The sequence below is a fragment of the Trachemys scripta genome, chromosome 10 (genome assembly GCF_013100865.1).
Source record: "Trachemys scripta elegans isolate TJP31775 chromosome 10, CAS_Tse_1.0, whole genome shotgun sequence".
NCBI lineage: Eukaryota > Metazoa > Chordata > Testudines > Emydidae > Trachemys > Trachemys scripta.
Window position 1 is genome coordinate 82,073,103 of NC_048307.1, and position 27,053 is coordinate 82,100,155.

General features: G+C 43.8%; 1 protein-coding gene across 3 annotated transcripts; it reads right to left on the bottom strand.

Moving 5' to 3' along the window:
• Positions 1 to 1,042: 1,042 nt before the first annotated feature.
• On the bottom strand, positions 1,043 to 26,537 carry ANP32A (acidic nuclear phosphoprotein 32 family member A). 3 transcript variants are annotated; one of them, XM_034782810.1, is made up of 7 exons: positions 26,346 to 26,537; positions 7,465 to 7,614; positions 7,183 to 7,305; positions 5,066 to 5,264; positions 3,357 to 3,454; positions 2,158 to 2,218; positions 1,043 to 1,956 (listed from the first exon to the last, which is right to left on the bottom strand). In XM_034782810.1, the coding sequence occupies exons 1-7, from the start codon at positions 26,520 to 26,522 to the stop codon at positions 1,895 to 1,897; spliced, it is 870 nt and encodes a 289-aa protein (XP_034638701.1). In that variant the 5' UTR covers positions 26,523 to 26,537; the 3' UTR covers positions 1,043 to 1,894. The 3 variants fall into 3 exon arrangements, with proteins under 3 accessions (XP_034638701.1, XP_034638702.1, XP_034638703.1); XM_034782811.1 differs by lacking the exon at positions 26,346 to 26,537 and adding an exon at positions 26,139 to 26,339; XM_034782812.1 differs by lacking the exon at positions 26,346 to 26,537 and adding an exon at positions 23,230 to 23,325.
• Between the last annotated feature and the right edge of the window lie 516 nt (positions 26,538 to 27,053).

Below are 27,053 nucleotides of genomic sequence, written 5' to 3' on the forward strand. Positions count from 1 at the left end.
TGCCTACCTGCAAACATACCATTATACGTAAAGCAACTGGCACATGCTTAAAGGTGGCTAGAGTGCGTGTGCTCTTCTGTAGCTTGCATCATTCTATGTGTATCCCTTTTATGAACATTGTACGCCAAACATCTATGGTACAGAACCCCTTCCCAACAAAGGAAAGCCAGATTTTCCTTTGGATCTTCAATGAAAAACAAAAGATGACTTCTAGGAACCTTCATCTCATTGATTAGCAAGCAAAAACCACACCAACGTTGCTAATGATTGGCCTAGCAACTGACATGTAGAGCCCTGGTAACTAAAACAATCTCTGTTGGACTTGGATTAATATGGCTAGGACAGACCGCTGATGGGAAAAATTAACATGCTAAAATGTAAGAGTCACCTTATCGGCAACTTAAAAATAAACAAACATTCTGAAATAAAGATAGCATACCATCATTTGCATTAAAGCGAAAATATCCCCTTGCTTTCACCCAACCATGGCTTAGAGCAATTTTATAGAAGAAAATGTATGAAGCGACTACTAAAAATACCAGGGAATTCAACAGAATGTTATCGTTTAAGGTATGCAGTTCATTCCCAGTGGCCCATTTTACTCAAATAAGCCACAAAAAAAAATTGTATAAAAAGATTTATTGAAATTCATCAATGACAAACAGACATAAAACTCAAAAGTTTGGCTCTTCTGGGGAAAAAAAAAAACTTGCAAATGTATTTATACAGATGAAATATTGACTAGGAAATACAAGTCACTTCTAAAGCTATTTTAAAGAGGGATATGAAAGTAAAACTGTACATTCACTAGGTATTTTCAGTCATTTTACTGACTTCCACTAGGTAAGAAAATACAATTTTGTATTAGTATTTCGTGCTTGCGTGTATGAAAAGAAACCTTCTACACTACATGCTGTACTGTCTCCTGTATTTAGGTTTGTAAAAATTTTCAAAGTATATAGCACAAGTGGAAGTCGTTTCTCATCACTTCAAATTGACTAAGTGTCGTTCTATATTACAGACCAAAATAGTACACACCTTATTTAAAAGGGTTGAAACATTTTTTTATTACAATTTGCAAATTCATTTCACTAGTAACTCAGGAATTAGGAACACTTTTTTATATATATTTATATATATATTTAAATGCCTGCCATTTTCAGTGTATTGGCTGTACCCCAGGCCAAAAAAAAAAAAAAGAAAGGAAACCCCCCCCAAAACACAACACACAGAGGGGGATTGCAAAGTAGTCACCCCATAAACCAGATCCAAAGGAACTCAACAAAAGGAAAAACAAACACATTTGGTCACTATTTACAAACAGCAAAATAAGAGTTACCTACAGAAGCAGGGAAAGCATTGGCTGAAAATGGCAGTCATTCACAAACAGGCAACAAAGAAATCACTTTATCAATATGCCATTCTCACTCCTGTTGCTGTGGACTGGATGCTTTGCCTAGATCTGCAGCATCCCCCCCAAAAAAATGCTTACAATATGCTTAGTGACTGGCAGAGATGGTAAATCCCAACAACCAGAGATATTTAGCCGTCTCAAAACAGACTGTATGCCTACTTTGGATATCCTCTAGTGATCTTAAGTTTAAGATGTCAAACTATCCACTCCAATAATAAGAAACAAATTGCCACTTGGTTTATACTTACTATTGCATTTACAGTCAGGAACTAAAAGGGACAAAAAAATTTTAAAAATGAAAAGTAGGAGTGGCAGTAAAAATAGTATTTTCCCTCGCCCACCCAAAACACTTTTCCCTCTCATTCCCACAGCAACATTACAATCAGAAAAAAAATAAGTTGGGGGGGGAGGGAGGGGAGAAGAATACAGGGTAAAAACAGTCAAATCACAATAGGAAACTTTCAAAATAGGTTATTCAGTTTAATCATCTTCATCACCCTCGTCTTCGGGTTCTCGTTTTCTCTTCTGCCCCTTTTCTTCTTCTGCAAAATAAACATGGACTGGGTTATGTGTGTACCTTGATGTACTATCATAGCATAATCGTAAAAACAAACAATTCATACAAATGGCTACATTAGGAAATGGCTTAGTACCACAGTAATATATATTCAGATACAGTTCTGCTTTTAAAAACAGTACATTACTACTTTTGTTCTGTACTAAAGTTTGTATTATTGCCATACCAATTTCTTCTTCTTCTTCATCATCATCTACTTCACCATCATTATAACCTTCTTCATCTTCCTACAGAAAGATTAACAAAAAGAGTTTTGTTCAACACCTTTCCCAATCGACAAACTTCAACAGTATTTTGAAATTGAGCAAATCCCTTGAAAGGTGTCTTTCCCCCCGCATAAGTGTGCACATTTATTCCCTAAAATACCTTCCTACACTGGATTCTGGCCCACTCTTCACAGCAGGACTCAAGAGTAGCCATATTACCCAATTTCATCTAAAATTTGGCCTCCTCTCAAAGAAGAAACTGATCTTCTCACTGCATGGTTTTAAAAGCCACACTGATATGTAAACACAAAAATTCAAGTCGAGTTCAGTGAAATCAATGGCAAGACTAATTTCAATGGGATCAGGGCCCGTTTGTGGAAATGGGATACTAAGCTTAGTTCTAAGCATTCCAAAGTTACACACTTAAACACAGGACCTCACCACTTCTGTTACTACTTTAACAGTAGGAGGGAAAGCTGTGTGAGAGAGAGAGAGAAGGGGGTGGGGCAGGGGGAAGAAAAGTCAGTTGTAGGAACCACACACTGTGCTGAATTCTGTTTTCCATTTTACCCATTCAACCTCTCGGAGGTTAGACTTAGGAAAGAATCTCTGTACTATAAAAATTGGCACCTTTTTATTTTTAGATAAAGGCCATGGACAAACACCCCCACCCCGAGTCTGAAGCCAACAGTACTTTGTTTTCAACTTTCAGACCAATCTTATTCTCAAACATTCTGACTGAAATCTTATTTATATCCGTATCATTGTGGAAAAGTCTGGGCTCAGTTTTCCTTTAAGCATCTGCTTTTTGAGACATAGGTTCTTTCTCTCAATTGTTCACAGAGACTTTGACTCCAGCTTTTAATAGTCTGAGTGTGAGAAAAGTGGCTAGCTCTGGACACATTAACGACAGAGCTGCTGAAAGTTACATCTGTTTTCAACATGATCCCAAGAAGCTGAATGATTTATTCCTGGTCACTAGATGGCAGCTGGCTCACAGGCAGATGCTCTTCAAAACCTATCCCCATGTATTTTCATTGCGTCTTAGATGGAAGAAAAAAAAATGTGGGCACTTAAAAACAAAGGTTGTGATGTGGTTTACATTTCTATGCAGGTATTCAGACCTGCCACAGATGTTCCCCCTGCCACGAATCCTTACCTCCTCTTCCCCGCTCACATCCTCCTCTTCTCCTTCCTCCTCCTCCTCATCTTCCTCTTCATCTTCTACTACTTGAGCATCTTCATCATACTCCTCTTCTACACAAGCAAGCAAGACTGTCAACTCGGTTAACTGTCTACAGGAAACTTAGTTTTCAAACATTACCAGCCAAATCCTGCCTTCCCACTGAGGTAAAAGGCACACACCCAAGGACTGCTTGAGGGCAGAATCTAGCTTGTTGCCTTTTTCCAGGTGCAAGGTACGAGGCCAGAGTGAATCCTGCACAGAGTGGCTTAAAGCCACCTGTGTGCCTCGCAGATCCTGAGCTGTTGGGGGAACATGGGTGGCCCGGGAGGAAGTCAGAGCAGACCAGGGGCTGCTCTGATTTACAGCAGCTTCCCTACTGCTGCCAGTGGGCTTCCCAGCACCACGGAATGACCAGAACCCTCTATCCCCCGCTCGCTCCTTACACCTGGTGGTAGCGGGGAGGAAGGGGAGGGAAAGAGCTGCACATAGCAACCCTGTCCAGTCCCAGTGATGGGAAAGTTCCCCCAGAGGCCGCTCAATCCTCGCTAGGCTGCAAGAGCAATGCGAAGGGGGCCATAATCCAGCGACTGGTATGGATTTTTGAGAAGGAAGATAAAGCATTTTCACTCAGGCCTGCATTTATACTGTGCCGGAGAGAGATTTTTGTCCCCACTGAACCTCTGCGTTGGGTCTGTCAGCGCACCCTTCTGCCAGGCACGGCTGCAGTGTTTACTGGATCACAACACAACAAATTCCGCACTCGAGGAGAAAGTGCAAGTCCAGCTATTCTGTGTGCTTTGCTTTTCAGCTTGGTTTGAAGAGTCTAGCAAATTCCCCAAACCCAGCCTGACATTGGTCCAACTGGTAAGCCAGATGCCTCTGAATGCAGGCTGTCGGGGTGAAGCAGAATGGCACAATATACCCCAAGAGAACTGGCAGGTTAGTTTTCCTAACATTCATAAAGTTACTCTCTGCTTCTACAGTGTCTTTGACAGCGCTGGCCCCAAGCAAAGTTCAGCATGTGCCTTCTCTGCTCCTTTGATCTATCTCAGCCGTTTTTACTTTGTTATTGATCATTCAATGTCACACTTTCCTATTAATCCACACGACAGCCTCACTCACCGTCCCCTAATTCGGCTGCTATCTTCCATTCTCAGTCTCCCTTCCCCTCCCCCTTTCTGAGGGTCTGTCCTCTCAATCTTTAATAGCTATATGTGCTTTGCTTCTGTCCCTGCCACAGCTTTCTCAACTGGAAGTGGGGAAAATGCCTTATTACTGCCTAACTGTAAAAGGCTTGGAAGATGGAGAGCAATACGTATGTCCTTTCAGTTTCTCTGATCAGTTTCTCCCTCCTGTCACCTTCCCCTCAGTTTTGCCTCTTCCTATTCGCTGCCTATGTGCTTGTCTCATTCTCTCTCCTGGCCAGACCTCGCAGCACTCTCTGACTGAAGATAAGGGTGTGTGTCTCTTTTAGGCCCTGCCTGGGCTATCCAAGTCTAGTTTTTACTCGGTCTATGGAGGAGCCACAGGTACATTCATATCTACATAAGCCAGGGAACTGGGTGCTGGGAGAACCCTTCTCTCACCAACAAGTCAGGTGAATGGGTTGCTTTTGGAGAAGAAAGGAGCATGCACATCAGTTGGCTATAATCTAAATACGCTAAATGGAGCTAGTAACATACCATCTTCATCCTCCTCTTCATCATCTAGGCCCTCCACATAGCCCTCTGCATCGGAATCTGGGGCTTCTTTGTCATCCCGGTCATAACCGTCGAGATACGTGAGTTGTGGGAGGAGTTTGAACACATTTTCTCTGTAGTCGTTCAAGTTGGTTACCTCGCAATTGAAAAGATCTAAACTCTTCAAGTTTTCTAATTTTTTCTGTAAGTAAAAATGGAGGCTCCATCAGAGACCTGTCTTGGGAAGACTTTAAAAACTGAAGGGCAGCCAGTTAACACCCAAAAGGTACATATCTCGGCAAGTAACTTCTAAGGATAAAAGGGAGTGTTTTAAATCAGTACTCTTTGTTCACAGATCTCAAAGCACTTTACAAAGCTCTGTAGCAATACTGCCATGTTACAAAGGGGAAACTGAGGCATAGAACGGGGTAAAGTCTCTGACCCAATGTCACACAGGGGCCAGTGCCTACATAACCACCAACAGCTGGATGAAAACCGGGGGGGGGGGAGGAGAGGGGAAGAGAGCAGAAGGGGTTTCAGCTTATGTTCAGCTGCACAGAATTTTTAGATGGGAAAAGGAAGCAATGTCACTTACAAACTAAACGCAATAAAAGAGAAGTGTGGTGGCTTAAGGGTTTGCCTTGGATGTTCTGAAAGGTTTCCCTCTAAGAGCTTAGTAGGAAGGCTGTAGAGCAATGTTCTCCTATGAAATTGTGAAGGTTTATTAGTTTAGAGCCCTGAGATCACAAGCAGGTGGCAGAGGCTCATGGCCACCCTGCCCGTCGTGTAGAGCTAGCGATGGATCCCAGCGACACAGGAGACGCCTCAGGAGCTTGAGATTTTCATGGAAAGATTAACGGGGTAAAAAGGCGATAAAGCCTGCCCTAGCCCTTGATTTTGCAGCCTGATTCCTAAGCACCACAGTATTATTGGGCAAGACGTGAGGGGCACCAGCTGTGTTCTGAAACTGTAATCTGATCCACTTTTAACCCAATGGTTGAGGGGTCATGAAAACAAGAGATTTAAAGGAGTCCAACAGGAAAAGAGGGGGTAGTTATGAGATCATGCGGCCAGGGCTATGCACCAGCTATGCCAACGGGACTGCTCAGGGGGAGTCGGTACTTCTGTTAGCAGACGCCAGCCCTGAACAGGGGTAGAAAATGGAAGAGTCGGGAATGGCCCACAAGTTTCCAAACCAGGGACCTGTTAGCAGAACTGTGTCCGGTGGAGGAGTGGGGCTGAGGGACCAAAATACTGTAAAGTAAAAAATGGCTTTGTTATTCTCTCCTGACGAGCTACCCTGAAGAGTAAGATTGTTCCCACTTTTAAAAAGAGTACAGAAATGACTGGCAGCTGCCTTTCACACTTCCAGAGCAGAAGTGGGACATTGATAGGTGCACGGCTAATGTGAGGACACCCTTACTGTCAGTCTCAGGGCTCTTGATTAATTCCAGATGGGCAGTCCTGGAGACTGCAGCCCCTCCTCTCGTCTCAGGACAAGTGGAGTACAGTGAGCCACCTGTGCGTACATCCCCCCCATCCAATCTCAGCCACGGCTTGACGGTATCATTTTTGGAGCGGAGAACGTAGCCATGGTAATCTCGGCCCTTCCAGTTCTTGGGTTTTCTTTATGCAACAAGTGCGCTAATGAGTATCAAACACAAATGGGGGAGGGAAGAGGACTGTGATGTCACCAAATGCCCACCAGAAACTGGATGAAGCCCACCAACACAACTCATGGAATAGCCCAGTGAACAGCCACCACAGAGCAACTTTCGATTGCTATTGTCTGCACTAGACTTGCACTATCAGCCTCAGGACTCCATATCCCACTACAAATTCCCCTAGGCCACACCCATTCTCCGCCCCAATATGGATGTGTACTATCTGATGAGGACTGGCCACTAGAGGGAGGCGTTATCTCTCTCACACACACACACACACACACACACACGCACCACCCCCAATATATTACAGCTTGCCTCAGTTAGGCCCAAGTGTCAGATGTGGACAACCTCGCATTCTATTTGGGGTGTCAGCTTGTAAGGGACCTGTGGTCACATACATATCTAGGGGTTTTAACTACACTTAAAGCACTTTTTGCTGTCGCATTAACTCACCAGAGGTTCTATTGTACTGAGATCTTTTATTTTGTTGCCGCTTAGGTTTAGATGCGTGAGGTTTGGACACTTTTCTGCCAATACTTCCAGTCCTCCTGAGATTCTGTTATCGCTTAGTTCGAGCTAGAAGTCAGACCAAAAAATAAAAATTAAAGAGATTTTAAAACAAACGCAACTGAACTCGTTAGAGGAAGCTCTTACGTGAATGTCTATTTCGCACTTAATATATTGCAAGAAAAAATATAAAGAGAGAGATACAACATGTGGCACGTCTTTATTTACCTTCTTAAGTTTGTTTAACTTTGGTAAGTTTGCAACTGAGCTTAGGCCTACGTTGATTGTACTTAAGAATTCCAGCTCTTCAAACTCATCTGTGAGTCCTTCAATTTTGCCTTCATTTGACCTACAGTTGTCAAGAACGAGTTCTTTAACCTGGAAAAGACAAAATTCAAATGTGTTAAAATGTTTATCCTACAGTCAGATACATATAAATGTTTAAACAGTTAATTCACAAACAAAGCACAATAAAAAAAACTTAAGCTATGGAACCGAATACAACAGTTTGTTGTTCTACTTTGCAACTGCGCTGGATGGTTATTTCCAGCTTCTGCCATGCAGTGTTGTTTACAATGCTAGCTTAACATCTCAGGATGGATTTTAGCTACATTTCACAAACACTGTTATTAGAGAGAGACAAATGAAGCAAACCTGAACATAGATGGCATTCTGCAACTGGCTTAGAGCCAGTTCTATTGCATTAAAGCTAGTTTACATGATTTACTAGTAGTTCCTAACAACTGTTCATCAAAGTTACTGCTAAAGACATTTTAACAATAGCTTGGAATATTCAAGACTTCATTAAAAAGAGCCTACAGCTCTGATAACTTCTTGCCTGTCAATGCAATACATCAGTCATTTAAAAGACCATTTTCTGCATTAAGAAATTATCTCAATTTATCATAACAAGCTATTCAAAGAAGTAAACTTTAATTTTAGACCGCTGGCTGTGGAGATAGATATTTTCTGAGAAGTGAAACAGGTTGACTAATACTATGCAAAGCTACATTTTAGGGAGTGCCTGACTTTCCATGGCACTGGTAATCCTAACTCCACTACGTACTCTTGGAAGTCTCCCACCCAGTATTCTGTGGGCTTCAGAGTTCTAAGGCGAGGTTTTCCCCACAGAGATGGGTTTTTCTTGAAGAGTTTATAAGGCAGGCTTCAGATGTTTCTGGAACGGGAAGGGGTAGTGGATAGAGCCTGATTCTCCTTCTGCACTCACCTGAGCATGTACGGATCCTGTATCTTCTGTCTCACCCTCCCCTTCCCCCATAATGTAGAGAAAGAGTGGGCATGGAGGGGAACAGAGGGAGGAGGAAAAGGAGGATGCAGGATTTGCCCATGTGGTTGACCCTGCCCCCCATTCAGCAAAAGCTGGGATAAATTACTGTATGGGAGCTCCTTGCTGATGATCAGACCTTAGGAAGGTGCCACCTTCAAACGACACAGGTCGATGCTCAAGCAAAGAAGCAACCCTTTAAGACGAAAAAGCCCCACCACAGTGATCAAAGAATAAAAACAGTTCATTGTTAACCAAAATCCTCACGCAGTCTTACCACACTCAGTACATCCCTGGTAGAAACACTAGCAGGATACACAGCACGAGCGGTGACCCACTACAGTAAATCCTCCCCCATTTTGCCAGAATAAAGAGTGCAAATACTCCCCTATCAACAGGCAAGTTATGAGAGCAAGTTCTCCCACACTGAGAGAAGAATACACCTCTATGGCTGCATTACAGAGCCCTGCATGATATAGGTTGTCAAGGGGGTACCACAGACCGTTGACACTCAGGGAGGGGGAAAGGCTGGAGGCAGAGCAGTGTTCCAAAACTCCGCAATAGTCAGGTCCCCCTACTGTGACAGATCGCCGGAGAAATCTGGAGAATCTTTTGTTTTAAAAGCAAAGGGGACAGGACCCAAGAGAGTTTGCAAGAACCACAGAGTTAGCAAGATGAGGAAACCTTCCTGTGCATACATGAGGCAGTTAATATGCAAATGTTTCTTTTTTTGAAAATGGTTATTGCAGTAATCCCATAGCAGGAGATTCAAGTCAATGTGGTGTGATTTGATGGTTGCATCAAACAGCTTTACTATATATTATATTTAACTCCAATTTATTTTGAATCACAGTCTCCATTCTTGCAATGAAATCCATGGGCTGAATTCAAGGGGGCTCCATGCAGGTGAAGGGAGATCCAAGATGGTATAGGTACGCAAGTGATGCATGTAATCAGAGTTTCAACAGGAAATGCAATTTCCAGGTTTCTTTTCCCAATTTCCCTCCCAGGAGAACAATAAGCAAGTGTCCTTGTACAAGTTTTGCAAAAGAATCCACACACAGACCAGAAGACTATTAATAAAGTTTTATGTATTATTTCCTATATAAATGTCTCACTTTAAAAAAAAAAACAAAAAAAAAACAAAAAACACTTCATCTGAAATTAAGGCAGGAGCAACAAACAAACCCAGAAGTATTCAATAGGCATATCCTTTTGCCACAATACTTCAAGATACCAGGTGGGGCTCGGTTAGTACCTGGATGAGACAAATCCGGGGGTAGAAAACTCCCAAAACAACCAGACTCCCACATAAAGCAGTGACGGAAGCTCTGCTCTAACACAGGGCTAGAGTACTGGTCAGTACAGACTCTGAGTGGTTTGACGTGCCAACTTGCAGATGAGAAGTACTGTAAAAAACGGAGGTTGTAGTCAACTGTGCTCATTTAAAAATAATCATATAAGCACTTTTAAAAAGAATTCACGCCAGTGACTGGTTCAAATTTGAATCTGAGTAGCTACATCCTTCCAGCCTACCTAGTTCCTCCTGCAGTTTCAAACTAATCTTACAAATCTTCACTTCCTGTCCTAAACTAGAGAAGTTTCTACATTTAAATGCACATACTTTTCAAACAGCTCTACTTATTCAAACCCAAGCAACAAACTCTTACATTCACACCCCTCGGTTTTCCCTTTATCGGATCATGTCCTTGCTGAGCAGGGCAGAGGGCCTTTGCCTGCCCCATTTATCCCCTGCAGCCTGCCCGCCCACTGGGCACTAAGTGGCTTTGGAATCCACCTTTCAAAGGAATCTCTCCTATCCCTCTAACCGTGAGAGCAAAGGAAAGGGCTAATGTGCTGAGCATGGGGCTGCAAAGCGGACCAAGAGTAAAGACTCTCCGTGAGATCTGTTTGGATCCAGTTATCCGAAGGCTATTAAACTGCGGGGGGTGACAGGCACGACACAGCCTTGCATTCCAAGGTGAGTTCAGGCAGAGAGAGAGTGCCCACAGCTCCAAGAGCTGGCACCAAGGTTAGGGGTGAGATCTGGCCTGCAACCCAGTTAAAGGGAAAATGGTGTTTAAGTCTGAAGCTGAGCAAGAGAGACAGAGAAGGACTCTCAGTCTCTTCCCTCAGCAGTGAAGGGAGGGGATAGGGGAGGAAGGACATATCAGAAATGGCAGCAGCTTAGTTTGGGATTTTGGTCCTTTTCTCTGAGAGAGAAATTTCATTCAACGAATTTTGTTAGTGCAACATTACAGTGGCAAAGTTAAAAATCATTCTGAAATTGAAAAGTGAAGGATCCCACAACAGAGCTGGCTTCACCACATTAAATATACAGGAATAGCAAATACCACAGGTGTACAATGGGACCAAGGTAACATGGCTGCATGAAACCATACACTGTGAACTTCCTGACTTCACTTTGTTTTCAGTGCACAAACTTAATTTTGCATTAGTTTTTCATCTGCACTTTTACACACAGCAGCTGATACAACCAGCCTGCAAATTTTCCCCCGGGTGTTATATACCCCATGTTAGTTTACTCTCCTCCTGCCCACATATACTTCCTCCTCTCTTCCCCTTTCTTTCTTACTTTGCCTCTCCTTTTATCTTTCCCTTCTCTAGAGCTTATCCCTTTTTGTTAGAGTCCACACAGCTGAGGAGGTCTGACAGTGACCTCCCATCCTCAAGAGGGCCCTGTTTGGGAAGACATATCCTATTGCCCAACTAGACCAAAAAAGACAATCACCATTGGAACCCCAAGGTGTTGGGCACTGCATACTCCCTCCCCTGCCAGGCTAATGGGACTTACATGTGGACTAGGGCAGGGTGTAAGATTGGACACTGTATAGATATTTACATACAGTGACAAAAGGCAGGTTTACTGAGAAGTTTCATGGAAGGGCAAATAAGACCCCACTCCCATTGGAAGTATCTGACTAGACTAACTATCTAAAGGCATGACGGAGATTTGCAGGCTTTTTGCACTGGATTATTTTCTCAAAGAAACTGGATAGTTTTGTGGAAACTGGTCTCAGACAGAGCATGCCTATCACACTTCCCACTGAACATGCCAAGTGGGTCACTGAGCTCTTTGTTTTCACACACAGGACTTCTCCCCTTTTGTTTCACCCCAATAAAACACAGCAGATAAGCATTTCTGGATGGATGCAGTATTCACCACTCAGACCCTAACCCCCTTTACAGGGCTCCTTATACACGTCAGAACGTGATGAATGGGCCCTAACCATTATGAATTAAGAACGTGAGAGTCTGCCATATCATATTTGAACCAATACTGTCTTACGGGAGCCCTGCAGTTCAGTCAAGCTAAGGAAGACACTATCGCTGATGAGAGGTACAAGCTACCCAGCGTTTCTCGAAATGTGGCTACCAAGGGCTTTTTGTGCGGCCATACCCTCCTGGGCAGTGACTGGGGGGGGAGGAGGGGCAAAGCAGTGTTAGACATACAAATGTCACTTTTCACAGAAACAGAAAAAAGAAGAAGCAACCAAACAGAAGCTGCAACAACAACAACAAAAAGACAAGAACATGCAAAGCACATTATTTGTTTCTATTCTGTTTAGGTCCAGTAAAGAATAAGAGTCGACTGTACATTATTTTTGAGTCTCCAATAAAAATGTACATAAATAAATTATAATGATTTGGACATATCTATGTGCATATTTATTTGTTTTTCCTAAAAGTTAATTAAGTATTTTAGGAAAAACCTGTCAGCAGCCACCAGCAAGAGTAGGTGGCCACAGTCTGAGGCCACCGAGAAATTTCTTGTGAGACCCCCGGAGCTAGACTATGGAAGTAAGTCTGTGTAAAAGGATGGGAGGCCCCCCAGTGCTCAAAGTCATCTAGGCTCCAACTGTTCTGTTCACTGCATGATGCACAAGCAAAGCAAACTACTGGCGGTAGTGGGCTCCACAAGAATCTAGACAGAAGGAAAGATACAAGTTGTGCAATATTGTTCTAAGAGATCACATCACATTTCCGCCCTCCTAAGCGTCCCATAACTGCATAGCATCAGCACTCAGCCCATGCACCGCACAGAAAAGTGAGCATGCCACATGCTCTCTGCCCAAAAATAGTTGATGTGTTCTGGGAAACAATGCAAGAACAGCACGCTGCAGGCAGTTGTGACCACCAAAGAGAACACTATCCTTCACCATCTCTGTATCAAAGAGGGTTCCTATCCATAAGCCAGTCTCGTATGGCCACTACTGCCAGAGCAGGTGAGTCTCACACCTAAACTGCGGCAAAGGAACCTGCAATAAGCCCAGTGGAGAGGCGGACAGACAGACTGGTTCATTGGGATCTATGGTGAGGATCGTTAAAGCCTCTGCCTGCAATGCAAGGTGGTGCATTTGGGGGCGGGGCAATGACTGCGGCATGGTTGGGACGGTCTGGTCAAGGTGTGCAGAGCCCTAACTGGTTCTCGTCTCTACGTCCCAGGGGTCTGCTCTGGGTGATCATTTCCCCATTCTTCCACTCGGTGGCCTGCCAAACCGCCACCTGCTGCGCCAGGTGCTTCCTGGTGGTACACGTACTGCTGCCTGTGTGTTACTCTGTGGTTTGCTAGTGTCAAGGCTTGCTTTTGTGTGGTGTTCCAAGAACCATAAATAGGTCACTGCTCCCTCCTCACCTGACTCCTTACTTATTTCTGTGGCCGCTCCAGTTTCTATCTCTGGTGTTGGCAGACTCTTCCAGACGGAGATCACCTTGATGTCTGTCCACTTTGCATGCCTAACTATGGATTACAGTGTGTCCTGTATCTCTCCGTGCCTTTGATTACATCACCCCTTGCAGTACTCCTTGCAGTACATGTTTGATAACCAACAGAATCCAGAGTTTTCTCATACAGATACTGTATTAAGCTGTATTCATCACTGCTTATGCAGCATTAACGTACCCCATGCTCTGCACTGTGGAACGATGCTCATTTCTGAGTTAACGACAGCCCATTGTATGCACACAGGTATTGTATTCCATGGGGACACTCATACGCAACTTTCATTACACATTCTCTGCACAGTTTACCTGGCACGATTTTTCTCCTTGCTCGCTTTTCTGCCTAGGTGACAGAGACCCTAAGATAGGTCAGTTTACTTTTCTGAAAAACGAATATACTTTGTTATACTAATTTACACACATGCACATCACTATTTTCCAATGGGTTTATGACATGGTGGGTTTTTTACATTAAGTCTACATATATATTACAGTAAGTACAAAGTTACTGCTCCAAAGAGCCTACAGTTTCACTCCTGCAAGCACAGCACAATGGTTCAAAGGCAAAGTAGTTACTGCCAGTGATTAAATCCCTGAACTGTAATCCATGACAGATCATCAAGACTAGAAGAGCGACATAAATGATATTACAAAAACCACACCGTTAAAGCTCAGTTTTTAACAGGTTAAATAGCAAATTTACTAGTAGAAAGCCAAGGATCAAATTCAGCCACACCAGTCCACGGACATTGGAGGTAGGGACCTCGTAGATTATCAGGGCATCACACAAAGTAAATCCCACCCTGTATATTTCGCTCCCTTGGGACAGAAAATGGCCACCATTCCACATGGCCATGCTACCCGCAGAGTAAGGGGAAGCACATTCACTCAGTACCACAAAGCTCTTGGCCAGTGTCTGGTCTACTGGAATTAGCAATTGCATTATGTCCCTTCCTGTCCCCCACTGCCTAATCTCAGTGCCAGGTGCTCCCTTCTCCCCATCCATAAGGAGAGGGGAAAAGGTCTGTGACAAATGGGAGCTTGCTCAGTTCTTTAGATACAACTGCAGAAACTCTATTTCTCCCCCAAATGCGGGAGCACGTCCCTCTGAGCTTTTGAGCCTGGCAAGAAGTCCTACCCCTGCATCACTCATAATTAATGATGGACACCCATCCTTTTAGGCTGTCAAATCAGATTTCTTTCTAGCTCCAGCACTTAATTCCAGATCAGTGATCCTGTGGGCTGGGGACCTTCTGGCGGAAACCTACCAGTTTGTTCACCCCAACTTATGTTACTCCAATAAACTGTTCTCTGGCACAATCTGTCATCGCAAGCAAGAGCAATTATCCTTGAACATATTCCATGCAAAAGGACACAATACACTCCACACTGGAAGTTTTGGTATGTTGGGGAAGGGCGAATCCTGTTAAACTGTCCATAAGTGTAATGAAAGTAGGACAGCCCATCATTGGCACTTCGCAGAAAAAACAGGGGAAAGAAAAACTGATGGTGAAGAGCTTTACATTCTCAGTGTTTACAAGACGATCTTCTCCCTCAAAGTTACTTTTGCCACCCCCTGGCAGAAAGGATTCAATTCTTAGGGATGTTCACTTCAGATACTATCTGGAATGTGGCATCAAGACATGCTCGAGTGCTCAGCCTATGAAACAGGCTGCACTGAAGTTGCAGCTGCTGTGAAGCTTTGCAAACTCGTGGTGCAATTATGCAAACCTCTGCACTTCCTGCTCTAAACCAGCAACCAAAATGAAACCAAGAGAGGTTTGGAAAGGTTGTTTTCTCTTTTAATCAGTAACTGTAAGCAGCATACATGCCATTTGGAAAGTACTGGGCATTTAGAGGTGGATCCTCAGAGGTGCATTAGCTCTGCTTGACACACCCAAGGAGAGGGGGCAGAGGGGCAATATACCACCCTTATACACCGTTGGGGGCAGCCAGGACCCTGTGTGGCCCCCAGGTCAAGTTAGAATAGTTACTGGGCTATGTCAACTAGGACCCACCTCCTAGCGACTGTTCTGCCATTCCAGGATTGCCAGAGCTCAGCATACGCTGGCCACGTTCCTCTCCCATCTCTGGCATTGCACCTATATGGAGGGAGATGGGGTGGGGGGATAATAGGTCGCCTGGCATTGAATGTGCTGGCTTTATGCCACTAGGGATTCCCCTATAATGGGGTAATCCTCAACTACTCCTTTAGCACTGCTCTGTGTCTCACAGGAGACACAGCCTAGGCCGGACTAAATCGGAATTTTTTCTAACCTACATTTCAACAGATACAGGAAGGGTTCTGATACTTGGAACCTCCCCCAAAACACAGACTTTTTAAATATAACCACACACACACGCCTGCCCCCCCTCAACCCCCCTAACATGAGCATGTTACTAAAGATTTGTTTTTTATCGGAGTCAGGATAAACCTAGTAATTTTGATATTTCAACCACCAGGCCTTACTCCAGGCCTTTGACAAGATGAAAAAAACTGGTTTCACTCACCTACTTATCAGCAAATATCACAAGCGTTTTAAACAAACGATTAAGAAAACTGGCTGTGGGAGTGCCACTTACCTAGCACGGAGCCTGGTCAATGTTATGCAACACAAACGCAGAGAACGCCACATATCGGGATGGGACACTTCCCTTCTGGGAAACCACACAGCACACACCCCTCCCATCCTGAGCTATGAACAACACATGTAGCAGCTGAGGCAGCGTCTCCTGGTCTCAGGAAGAGGGGACATTCTGAATGGGCCAAATGTATAACTTTAGAACGGGGATCGGCAACCTTTCAGAAGTGGTGTGCCCAGTCTTCAGTTATTCACTCTGATTTAAGGTTTCGCGTGCCAGTCACACATGTTAACGTTTTTAGAAGGTCTCTTTCTATAAGTCTATAATATAGAACTAAACTATTGTTGTATGGAAAGTAAATAAGGTTTTTAAAATGTTTAAGAAGCTTCATTTAAAATTAAATTAAAATGCAGAGCCCCCCAGACTGGTGTCCAGGACCAGGGCAGTGTGAGTGCCACTGAAAATCAGCTCGCGTGCCGCCTTCGGCACACGTGCCATAGGTTGCCTACCCCTGCTTTAGAACTTTGGGAAGCATTCAGTTACCACATTATGGAAACCGTGTATGAACAGAGAGAGCATCCCAAAGGCATCTTCACTATGGTTAATGTCCTACTAACTTCAAAGGTGCCCTTTAAAAAGACATACCCAAGATGGAGATCACCAACATACAAGGCCTGATTTAATATATGCACTTTTGGTGCTGCCAAGTTCATTAATGCTGCCATGTTCATGAAATCACAGACAGCACTGGAAATAAAAACGACCCATTCACATCTCAAGTTATTTTATTCACTTGGCACCTGTATTCATTGAGTTGGAATTCTGAATCTTTGCACAAATGTCATATGAAATACAACACTGGACTTTAAAAGCTTCTATCTGGGGTGGTCTTTGAATGGTGCAGCCCCATCAAACTTCAATATGCTAACACCTACACATCCTTTTGCTTGGAAGCTCCCTGTACTGTTTACTTAATCCCAAACTACTACAACCATGTATTTCATTTCAGCATGTGCATATTTGAAGAGCTCACTAACTTTTGTATCATGCTGGCACAGTTCTCTGCTTACTTCGCTCAAGTTGTGAGTACGTGTGTGTGCACAGAGACCCCAACATTACCTTCTAGTGCACTTTTAACAAGTTTTTTTATATTAATACCATAATGTTTAGCCACAATGAAATATTTGAGCATTACAAGTTCATTAGTAGGAAAAAGCAGTTTGTCAGTTACTAGATCAACTCAAATAGAAATACAATATACCAACACCTTAGCTCTAAACAATTATCCCAAATCTTAACCAGCCTAGCATTTTGTTCTTGAATTATTCATTGTGAATATGGAAGGAGGGCCCATAGAAAGTGAGCTAATGATTCAGATTGAATGACTAGTCAGCAGGCGTAGGATTTACAGGTTACCATTTTCTGTTGCCTGCCAACAGCCTGCCGGGGCATCCTGGCAAGGCCCACTCTCCCCTGGCCACACCCAATGCACGGGGCCAGAAGAACGTGTGGAGGAAGAACCACTAGATCAACTCTACCAAATTGTTCCTATACATAGGGGAAATAATTCTTCACTAGCCAGTTGAATTGGATTTAAGGTTGTGCCATCACTCTGGTCCATTATCAGTAAATTTCCACTCTATAACATTCTGTACAGTGTGTCACCATCAGCCCAGAAACCAACAAATACATAGAGAGTCAAAGACAAGATGTTAGAACTATGTTCCTATAGTGGAGTTATAAGAAAGTCTGAAGTTTCAAATGAAATAGGAAAGTGGTGGGAGGGAGGGAGGAAGAAAACTAATGGTATACACCCTATAATCAAAATTGCGGAGACTAACTACATAGCACCTCCAATCCAAAACTTCTAGAAGAAGAAGAAGAAAAAAAAAAGAGGGATCTATGACTTTAGTAAAGCTTACATATATTTTTAAGAATCATGTCACATGAAAGCATGCTTCCAATTGAAACATCTCAGTGACTACCTGTACATACACAAGACTATGCACCATGCTAGTTAATAAGTCAAAGAATACTTATAAAAATGTAGCAAGACCATTTTATTCAAGGGCATCTATAGGCAGGTTTTTCTAGTTTGTTTCTTTTATAAAATTACCTACAGACCAGCACAAATGCCTTAGAACAGCGCTACTCAGACTGAGGGTTATGAACCACAAATGGCTCATTAATCCCTCTCCTGCAGCTCTTTGCAGCACATGATATTAAACCTGTGTGATTTAATTATTAATCTAAATTATTAACCAATCAGGAAGCTTTTACTATGTTATTAACCAATTATAGAATACTTGGTCAGTCCTTTTGCTGTGAGAATTATATATATGTAAATGAAACAATGAATTCACATGACTGTGGCTCTTTTGGGTAATACTGATCGCAAATTTGGCTCTGAACCTCTGAGGTCTGAACACACTTCGTTTGAGGGGGCCTGGCCTAAACAGTGATAGGGAAGTGATTAAATTGCTTGACTTTCAAAACAAATGCACCCGCCCCCCCTTTTTGGCGCCATTTTGAGGTTTGCTTCCATCTCCTTTTCCTGGACGCAGGATGTCCTAGTGGATAGAGCACTGATTGGGCCTCAGGCGACCTCATCTCTATCCCTGGCTCTGCCAATGGCCTGCTGGGTGACCTTGGGAAAGTCACTTCTCCTATCTGTAAGATAGGGATAATGATGCTTACCTCCTTTGTAAAGCATTTTGAGAGCTACCAGTGGAAAACGCTATAGAAAAGCTAGATATTGTTAAATGACCTCAGAGCCACACAGTAAACACACATTCAAATACTTTGTGCACATCATAGCTAATTTTAAAATAGTTTAATTCCAAGTTAACATTTAGCTAGACTGCTGTACACATTCTGTGGTCATTCAGTACTGGAGCAATCATATCTGCTACTCTCATAAATTTAGCATGAAATTTATTTCCTGCCTTAAGTCAAATAAAAGCTTAGTAAGAATGTTAGCACATTAATCACTAATATTAAATCAATATCTTGTCTGAAAAGTTGTAGGTACTGAGTACCATGTAAGTGAAATGTCCCACTAGATTTACTAGACTCTAGCAGGAAAGAGAGAAAACCAAGGTTAGTGAGCTAGGCAAGAGGCAGAAAATAAGAGTTTATAAATGTTGTTTGAAGAATGGTAGGGTGAAAGGATGGCAGAGGAAGAAAATGAAAATGGTTTGTATGTTACAGTAATAACAAGTTAATAGTCAAGTAACAACCAGCAACTCCAGCTAGGCCCATCAGCAGAGAGTAACTGCTCACTGTTCTCGTTGGGGAGCAACCACACCTGACTACATACATTTCATTTTACCTGGCCAAGGTGTTTAATCACACAGTCTACTGAGACCTGCCACAGCAAAAAAAGTCTCAATGTTAGCGTCAGGTTATGCCAGCTCTGTTACCTCCCAGTCCGTTCACATGGAATTCCAAACACGCTTCTTCCCACACCAGAGATTCTGGCTGGGAAACCAGCTGAGTTCATAGCACCACTCATATCTAAAGCTTTACATTGTTTAAATCATTTGAAACGTAACTACTTACGTTTTTATGGGTCCAATTCTTACCTTTCTCCAGCCTCTACAGTTCCATTAGAGGTGGAATTAGTAAATAGAGTCCATATTTATGATTATTCCTAACTGAGGTGCACTACATACAGTATATCAGTTTTTAAAAGGTAGCCATCATCCTTTACACTACAAATTCAGTACCTTTAAAGATGTACATATTTGTAGACAATACAGTCCTTAGGAATTCAAGATGAATGAAGAGGGGAAGAATAGTGTACTGGAGGCCCTGAACTATTACCTCTAAAGTTGCATTTTGAAGGTCCATATGGTTAAGCTCAAAATATTGGCACATCTTGGTGCATAAGTAGGGCAGCGTAGCAGAGGACAGATACTGCCCATTGATTTTCAAGATTGTGTGTGTGCAGATCTGGCTGTAGGACAAGTTATCAGATTCAGGCTTAAGTCAATCATATTACATAGGCCCTCAAGAATCCGTACTAGTTAGCTGTTCTTCCTGCTGTGTGTCTTTTTTCAGCTTCTGGTGTCTTTTTTCAATAATTATTTCTTCATGTGACATAATGCAATTCTTTATACCATTATATGGTGGCTTGTTAACGAAAGCTCGCTATTTTTGTTCTGATAACTTTATCAAGAGAACAGTTTTTCAAGTTGATGTTTTCTTGTTCTGTACACACATGAATCATCCTACACCTTACATAAATAGGATTGCATTTGAGATACTGATAGCCGCAGGGGAATTTTGAACAGTTGAGGGTGAAATGTCAGGATTAAACCACACAATAAAAATCTAGAAAATCCATCAGATAATGACAACATCATGGACAGATTAGAAAGCTAGGCAGCAAGGTTTTATCTTGTATGTACATAGACCCCTTCACACGCTTACAACTTGGTCAAGTTTAAAAAGGAAAAAAAAAAAAAAAAAAAAAGATTTCTAGACCACTCACTATGGATTGCACACACAAATTCTGTACCTGTATATGTTCATTCTCATCCATGATTCTAGATCAAATGAGGTACATATTTGCCTAACTAGGTTTCCTTCATACCTACCTGTTTCCACTATCCGTTGTTCCAACACAAACAATTTATTCACTTTACTAAAACACCCCTTCTGGGGATCCAGCAGTATAGATGTAGAGATATATAGCCCCAATATAAACTTTTGAGAACTTAGCAGAATACCAGCAGGTCACAAATTCAGAGAGGCTGCTGGTAGCTGCATAAAATAGTTAGAGGACCTTTCATTTTTTATTTGTTAAGCACAAGAGAGATAAAATTTAAATGAAGACACTAACTTGGATTATTACAATGCTTTTACAAGAATGCAAATTTTTAAGGAGACACCAACTGAAGCCATTTACTATTATTGCAATTAACATAGTAATCATAAAGGACTAGAGGGGAAAGTTATATTTTGGTTTACCTTCTGTATTTCATAGGACTTTATAAGTAGTCATTTTCACTGTTTTCCCTTTTGTTTGTGTAGGTTTTCCACACAACAGAAGAGAACAGACATAAATAAAATTAAACAGAAGTTTCTGGCAGGGGAATCAGAAGCATGTGAAGAAAGTGAAGTAACCTTCAACATTTATTTTAATTGACTAAATTTCAAGTGAATAGTGTCCCATTTAGAACAAGCATTAAGTCTTTGGACTAAAGTAATCAACAATCTATCTCTAAAGCATAAAAAAAAGACATTTTAGCAGAATTTCAAAGACACATGCAAGATCTGTGTTGCATAGCCAGACAGACAACGTTAAACTGATAATTTGCTTTACAGCCTTTATATTTAGCTACTGAATTAGGCTATGTACAATACAAATAAACAAGAGGGCCCAAAAATCTGCCCACAAAAGCGTCTTCTATGTAGTTCAGTAGTTACATTGCCATCTGATGGCTCTCTAGTAACCTGTCTGAAATAATCTCTTCTAATTCCAAGTGAACAGGTGTTTACATCAGAAAACGACTATCATAAGTAAGACAAGCTTAGAGTGTATGTGTACAGCACATGAACTACTTTCTCAATATTAAACACAGTGGATACAGAAGAAAAGGAGAAAATTCCAGTAGGAAAAACTGCATAACCACCAACTGTACAATACATAGAAAAATATAATTTCAGGTACTATCAATCTGGCACCTTTCATTAGCTCTAAATTCATGTTAAACAAAAAAAAAGGGGGGGGGAGAAAATGGGGCTCCTATGCATTCCACCATATTTAATACATTTGCATTATATATTTTTGTTAATTAATATGTATGCTAAACCTACAGAATTATAAGATTTAACATCCCAAAGTAACCAGCTCTGTTACACAGTATTAAGCAGTATTCCAAACAAGAATTATACTACATCTCTCTACAGCCTACAGAATATTAACATAAACCCACAAAGGTAATGAAATTCTGATATAATGCTTCACTACTACGCCCCTTGATTTGCAAAATCTCAACCCTGGCAAGGGGCTGATGTAAGTTAAATACCACATGGGTTGCAATACCAAGGCACAAATGGCTCAAAAGCTTCAGCTAAATCTACTTTCGTTTTGTAAAGTGAAGGCCAGTTTTTCAGAGTATATTTCTTTTAATGGTACTTTTAAAAATACACCTCTACCCCGATATAATGCGATCCGATAGAACACGAATTCAGATATAACGAGGTAAAGCAGCGCTCCGGGAGGGGCGGGGCTGCGCACTCCGGCGGATCAAAGCAAGTTCGATATAATGCAGTTTCTACCTTTAACGCGGTAAGATTTTTTGGCTCCCGAGGACAGCGTTATATCGGGGTAGAGGTGCAATAATAATCCCAACAGAACAACGTGACCAAATACTGCTAAAATATGGGTTATAGTGCAAATATGTACTGGAAACCATTAACCTGCCAGAGAGTTACTGAAGATACTGCATCATCTTTACCTATGTAAAGAAGAGCTCACAGACTAATACAATATCAAATTTAATGTCATTGTTCTGTCTATATTGAAACATGCACAATCTACACGAAGTAGTGGATGGGCCCAAGCAATAATCACTTTTAAAATTCAGTCGCCACTTTATCTAGTGCCCAAAGGCACAGGCTCACTCAATTTGATTGAAAAAGGGTTTTTTGAAGAGTGGCAGGCCCCAAATTGTACACTTGATTTCTCCATGACATGAGGACCTATATGCACATGAACTGGCCACATTCTAATGGGTGCCTTCGGATTTGGTTGGTAAAACAGCAATGCTCACAAGCATTATTCCCCCTAGTTATCTTTAAAATAAATATGCATAATGAAATTTAGAACAATTTTAATTATAGCATTTGCTATGTGAGTTTATTCTCAGAGTCAAAAGACTTTAAACAGGTGACAAAGTAACATGCATCCGAAGAAGTGAGGTTTTTACTCACGAAAGCTTATGCCCAAATAAATCTGTTAGTCTTTAAGGTGCCACCAGACTCCTTGTTGTTTATGTTAGATAACTAACATTTTATGACTGACAGGGTTTCTTTACCCACCAAATCTCCGAGTTATAGAAGTGCAAAAACAACAAGGAGTCCGGTGGCCCCATAGAGACTAACAGATTTATTTGGGCATAAGCTTTCGTGGGTAAAAAACCCCCACTTCTTCAGATGCAACATTGTCCCAATCAAAGGCCTATTAATGCTACTCTCCATTAATCAAAAGCACAGGGAGAAAAGTAAACCAAATTTGGTTTAAAAACTATTGTTGCTAAAACGTCCCACTTAGCAGTCTGGAGAAAAATGGGGAGCATGAAGAAAAATGCAGATAAGCCTCAAGCGGCGCTCGCGGTTACTGCTACATAATCCATGAAAAAAACGAGACCTACCTTCCCGCAGGGCCCTGCCCAGGAAGAAGGCATATTCCCAACTCATCAATAATGCGCTCCCCTCCCTTTGGAAGCTGCTGCAGGCATTTTAAAGCCATCAAAAAAAAAAAAACAAAAAAAAAAAACACTATGCAAACGACCTTCTATGTCTGCTTGCTTCTTCCAGCTCCGGGGAAGCCACCTCTATCGGGATTTGGACAACGAACAACAAAGTGGCATTAATGCCCGCGCTGACGACGGGGAGACGCAGCCAGGTGCTACTGGCGAGAGCGCGACTGACTTTCCAGTCTCCTCCGAACGTTAGCCACCACGCCGCAGAATGCTCGCGAACACAACGTTCCATTTCGAGCTACCAACGCTCCATTTAAAGATACAGGCTCCTCCACGCTGCCAAGAGACGCCTTTGCAGGGAAACAAACAAGGGCTGGGATTCTCCCCTCTGCAGGCAGACGCGCACACCCCAACACCCGGCCTCCCTCCCTGGCGGCCCCCCGCCACTCTGCAGCAGTCGTTCGGGTTCGAACAGACCGTTGCCACCTTGCTGGGAATCGTGCTAAACGATTTTTATCTTCTTTAAAAACAGCCTCCTCCCCACTCAGTGACAACAACAGTGACAAAATGGCAGACCTGAATGCTGGCAGTCATGTTACACACACACACACAGAGCGAGCCCTGAATGCGCCCTCATTGCTTCAGCCGCTTAATCGTTACGATTCTGTATCCAGGACCGGCCCTATAACAAAACATTAAGTTTTTCTCCTCCCCCACCAAATAATCACCATTATTAGGAAACTACAGATCTAGATAAGCTTCTCATTTTATAGTTTGTTACAAATACTAACATTTAAAGCAACTCCCCCCCGCACACACACACACACACACACACACGCTCCCTCCAGGACGTAACAAACAAGGACTGTTTGCTAACTGCATCAATGGTGCCTGTAAGAATTCCCTCCTTTATTGTAGTCGCACGGATCCTAAAGAATAAATCGCCTCGGTTTCATACCCCAGCCTTTTTCTCCTTTGCAGCTCGACGGAAAAAAACATGGCGTCTTGTCCTACTTCACCCTTACTGTGGTGCTGCCAACGCGAGGATACAAAGTTGGGAATGATTTCATGGGGGGGAGGGAGGGAGGGAGGAATATTTCATCTCCCCGGCAGAGATGTAGGGACGGAGGCCCCCTCATTAGGAAGCTCCTTCGTTTGCTCTTTGTCCCCTTTGCACAGCTCTCACAAACAACAAGCCCTCGTGTGCTGCGCTAGCTGGCACATACACACACAGGGCAACACAAGGGAGCAGTGGCAGCCCCACTCATGCAGCAACCTACACACACACACACACCACATTTTATTAATAGGTGCTGCTGCTCCAGGCAAGGGGTCTGACCCACTAGCCAGCTCAATACAACGGAAACTCCCCCCCTCCGGCTCCATCCCCAATACTTTTTTAAGTTTAAAAAGGAGGTTACGTAAATCTTTGTCCGTCAGACATTTTACTCGCGATAGGAAAACCGTGGGGGCAGTTTCCACCCTCCCCCCTCCCTCCCTCCCTGGGAGACGTATACTTTTTGATTTCGGGAGAGGTATGTTTTCATTCGGTCCTATCTACGCCCAGCGCCTTCCAACCAAAACAGCCTAGAAGTCTGTAGGAGGCAGGCGAATCGTTTGGAGAACACCTCCCCTTCCCCCCCAAATATCAAACTATGTTAGTATTTAAGCCATTATGTAATGACCTCTTCTGCCTGGGCTTCTAAAAATCCCTGGCCAGATTGGGGGGGATCCGTTTTTTTTTGGGGGAGGGGGTTCCCCCCGAGACTGGTTATTTACTCTGTGTTACACTAAAGTTCCCAAGGCGGCCAGGCTAGGAAAAGGCGCTTGCACCGATCCCATACACCGATGACTACACAGGAGAGACGAGACCGGTCACCTTTGCGCAGCACAAAACACCAAATTCCCGTCACAGGAGAGTCTAACACACACATACACCCCCAAACCTTAATTTCTCCTTGGGTGCATCTGGCAAGAGGTTCGGGGGGCTTCCCAAATTGGGTTCCCCCCACCCCTCTCGCCGTTCTGTTGCAATCGCTGCAGGATCAGGAGGAGACCAACAGAAAAACGAGGAGAGGTAACTAGATTTTCTCTTGTCTGCATAATTTGTACCCAAGCAGCCATGGACTATTTTTGTCCTGACAAACTTTCTTGTTCTCGTTTATTCAGTGAGACGCTGAACAACAACCTAAGTCCAGCCCCAAAGGAAAAAAAAAACATCCAGTCTTTTTGTGTGTGTGGATGGAGAGGGGGTGGAGAGTGGATTTATTTGGGCAATTTTTTTTATTAAAAGCTTGCGATACTGTCAGCTGGATCAGATTTTAAAAACCCGTGAACATTTGTTTTAAAATCCTATTTTTTTGTCTTCTCAGCATCTGGAGAGGGAGAGAGAGAGAAAGGGCGCGTTCATGAGGACTACAAAGTTACAAATATGGCTCCCCAGTCTCTCTTGCCTGATCACTGCAAAGAAATGAAGACGCACTTTAAACTAAACCATTTCCAACTCCCTCACAGTCCCTCCCTGCCCAGCACCCAGTGCAAATATTTGCAAACTAAAGCAGCCAGAGAGAACCACCAACTTATTTTCATTTAATGCATTGCAAGCCCCTTTAATGCATTTCACACCAGCAGACTCGGGCAGCGTATAGTTTTCCCCTAGACCATAACGCGTGCGCCTTTGGGCACCCCAAATTGGGTGCACGGAGACATACACACACCGGTAGGCACCTCAAGGGCAACAGCGGCTTCAGCAGCAGCTGGCACGGGCGTTACCTAGGACCACTGCACCCCTACATTTTGTAATAAGGTTAATGCACCCCCCAAAATGTGGGATGGATTTTTTTTTTTGCATTGCTTACATCTGAGGGCGTCCTGTTCCGCAGCTCTAAGTGGATCCTTTTCTTCATGTCCATGTCCCTGGTTAGCAGGAGTCTCTCGCTTTGCTCAGCTCCTCTTTTGTATTGACACCAGTGGAGACCCCCCCAAAGCCAGCGCGGTGAGGGACTTTGAGGGCTCAACCAGCTCCGCTTGGAATCCCGAGCCCCAGCACCGCGGCTAACACTAACCTGATAACAGCGGAGGCGGGCACTCCCGGGGGCTCCGCCGTGATTGACACCTGGATCGGCCAACCGCGACGCCGCAGCTGGCGGCCGGAGCCAATGGGGCGGGCAAGGGGCGGCGGGAGCCAATAGGGGAGCGGCGGAGCCGGCCAGGGGACAGCCCGAGTCCGAGCGGAGGAGCATTCGGTGCTGGTGGCGGATGGGGAAGGAGCGGCGGCGGCTCCATGGTGGGGACGTGGTGCCCAGCGCTCCCCCCCCCCCGGGCCTGGGGGAGGTGCTGTGGGGGCCGTGGGGCGCGGAGCGGGGCTAGAGGGGGAGGGGCGCGGCGCGCGGCCCTGAGGCGCGGCGGGTGGTGGTGAGAGAAATGGCGCGCGGGCCGCCGGGGGGAGGGGGTTGGGGGGGGAGTGGGCGCGACGGGGTGAGGAGGCGCTTGGAAGGGGCGGGCGGCTGAGGAACAACGGCGCGCGGGGCCGAGGGCGGGGGGGGATGTTCTGGGGTCAGGAGGCACGTGGGACTGAGGGGGGAGCGGTGGGTTCTGCGGTTAGGGGGTGTGTGGAGGGGGACAGGGTTTGGGGTAGGGGTTGGGGGGCTCTGCGTAGGGGGAATGGTAGGGGGGCTGTGGGTTCTGCGGTTAGGGCGTGTGTGGGAACAGTTCGGGGGGGCTGTAGGGTGTGTGTGGGTGAGGTCAGGGGTGTGTGGAGGGGGACTGAGGGT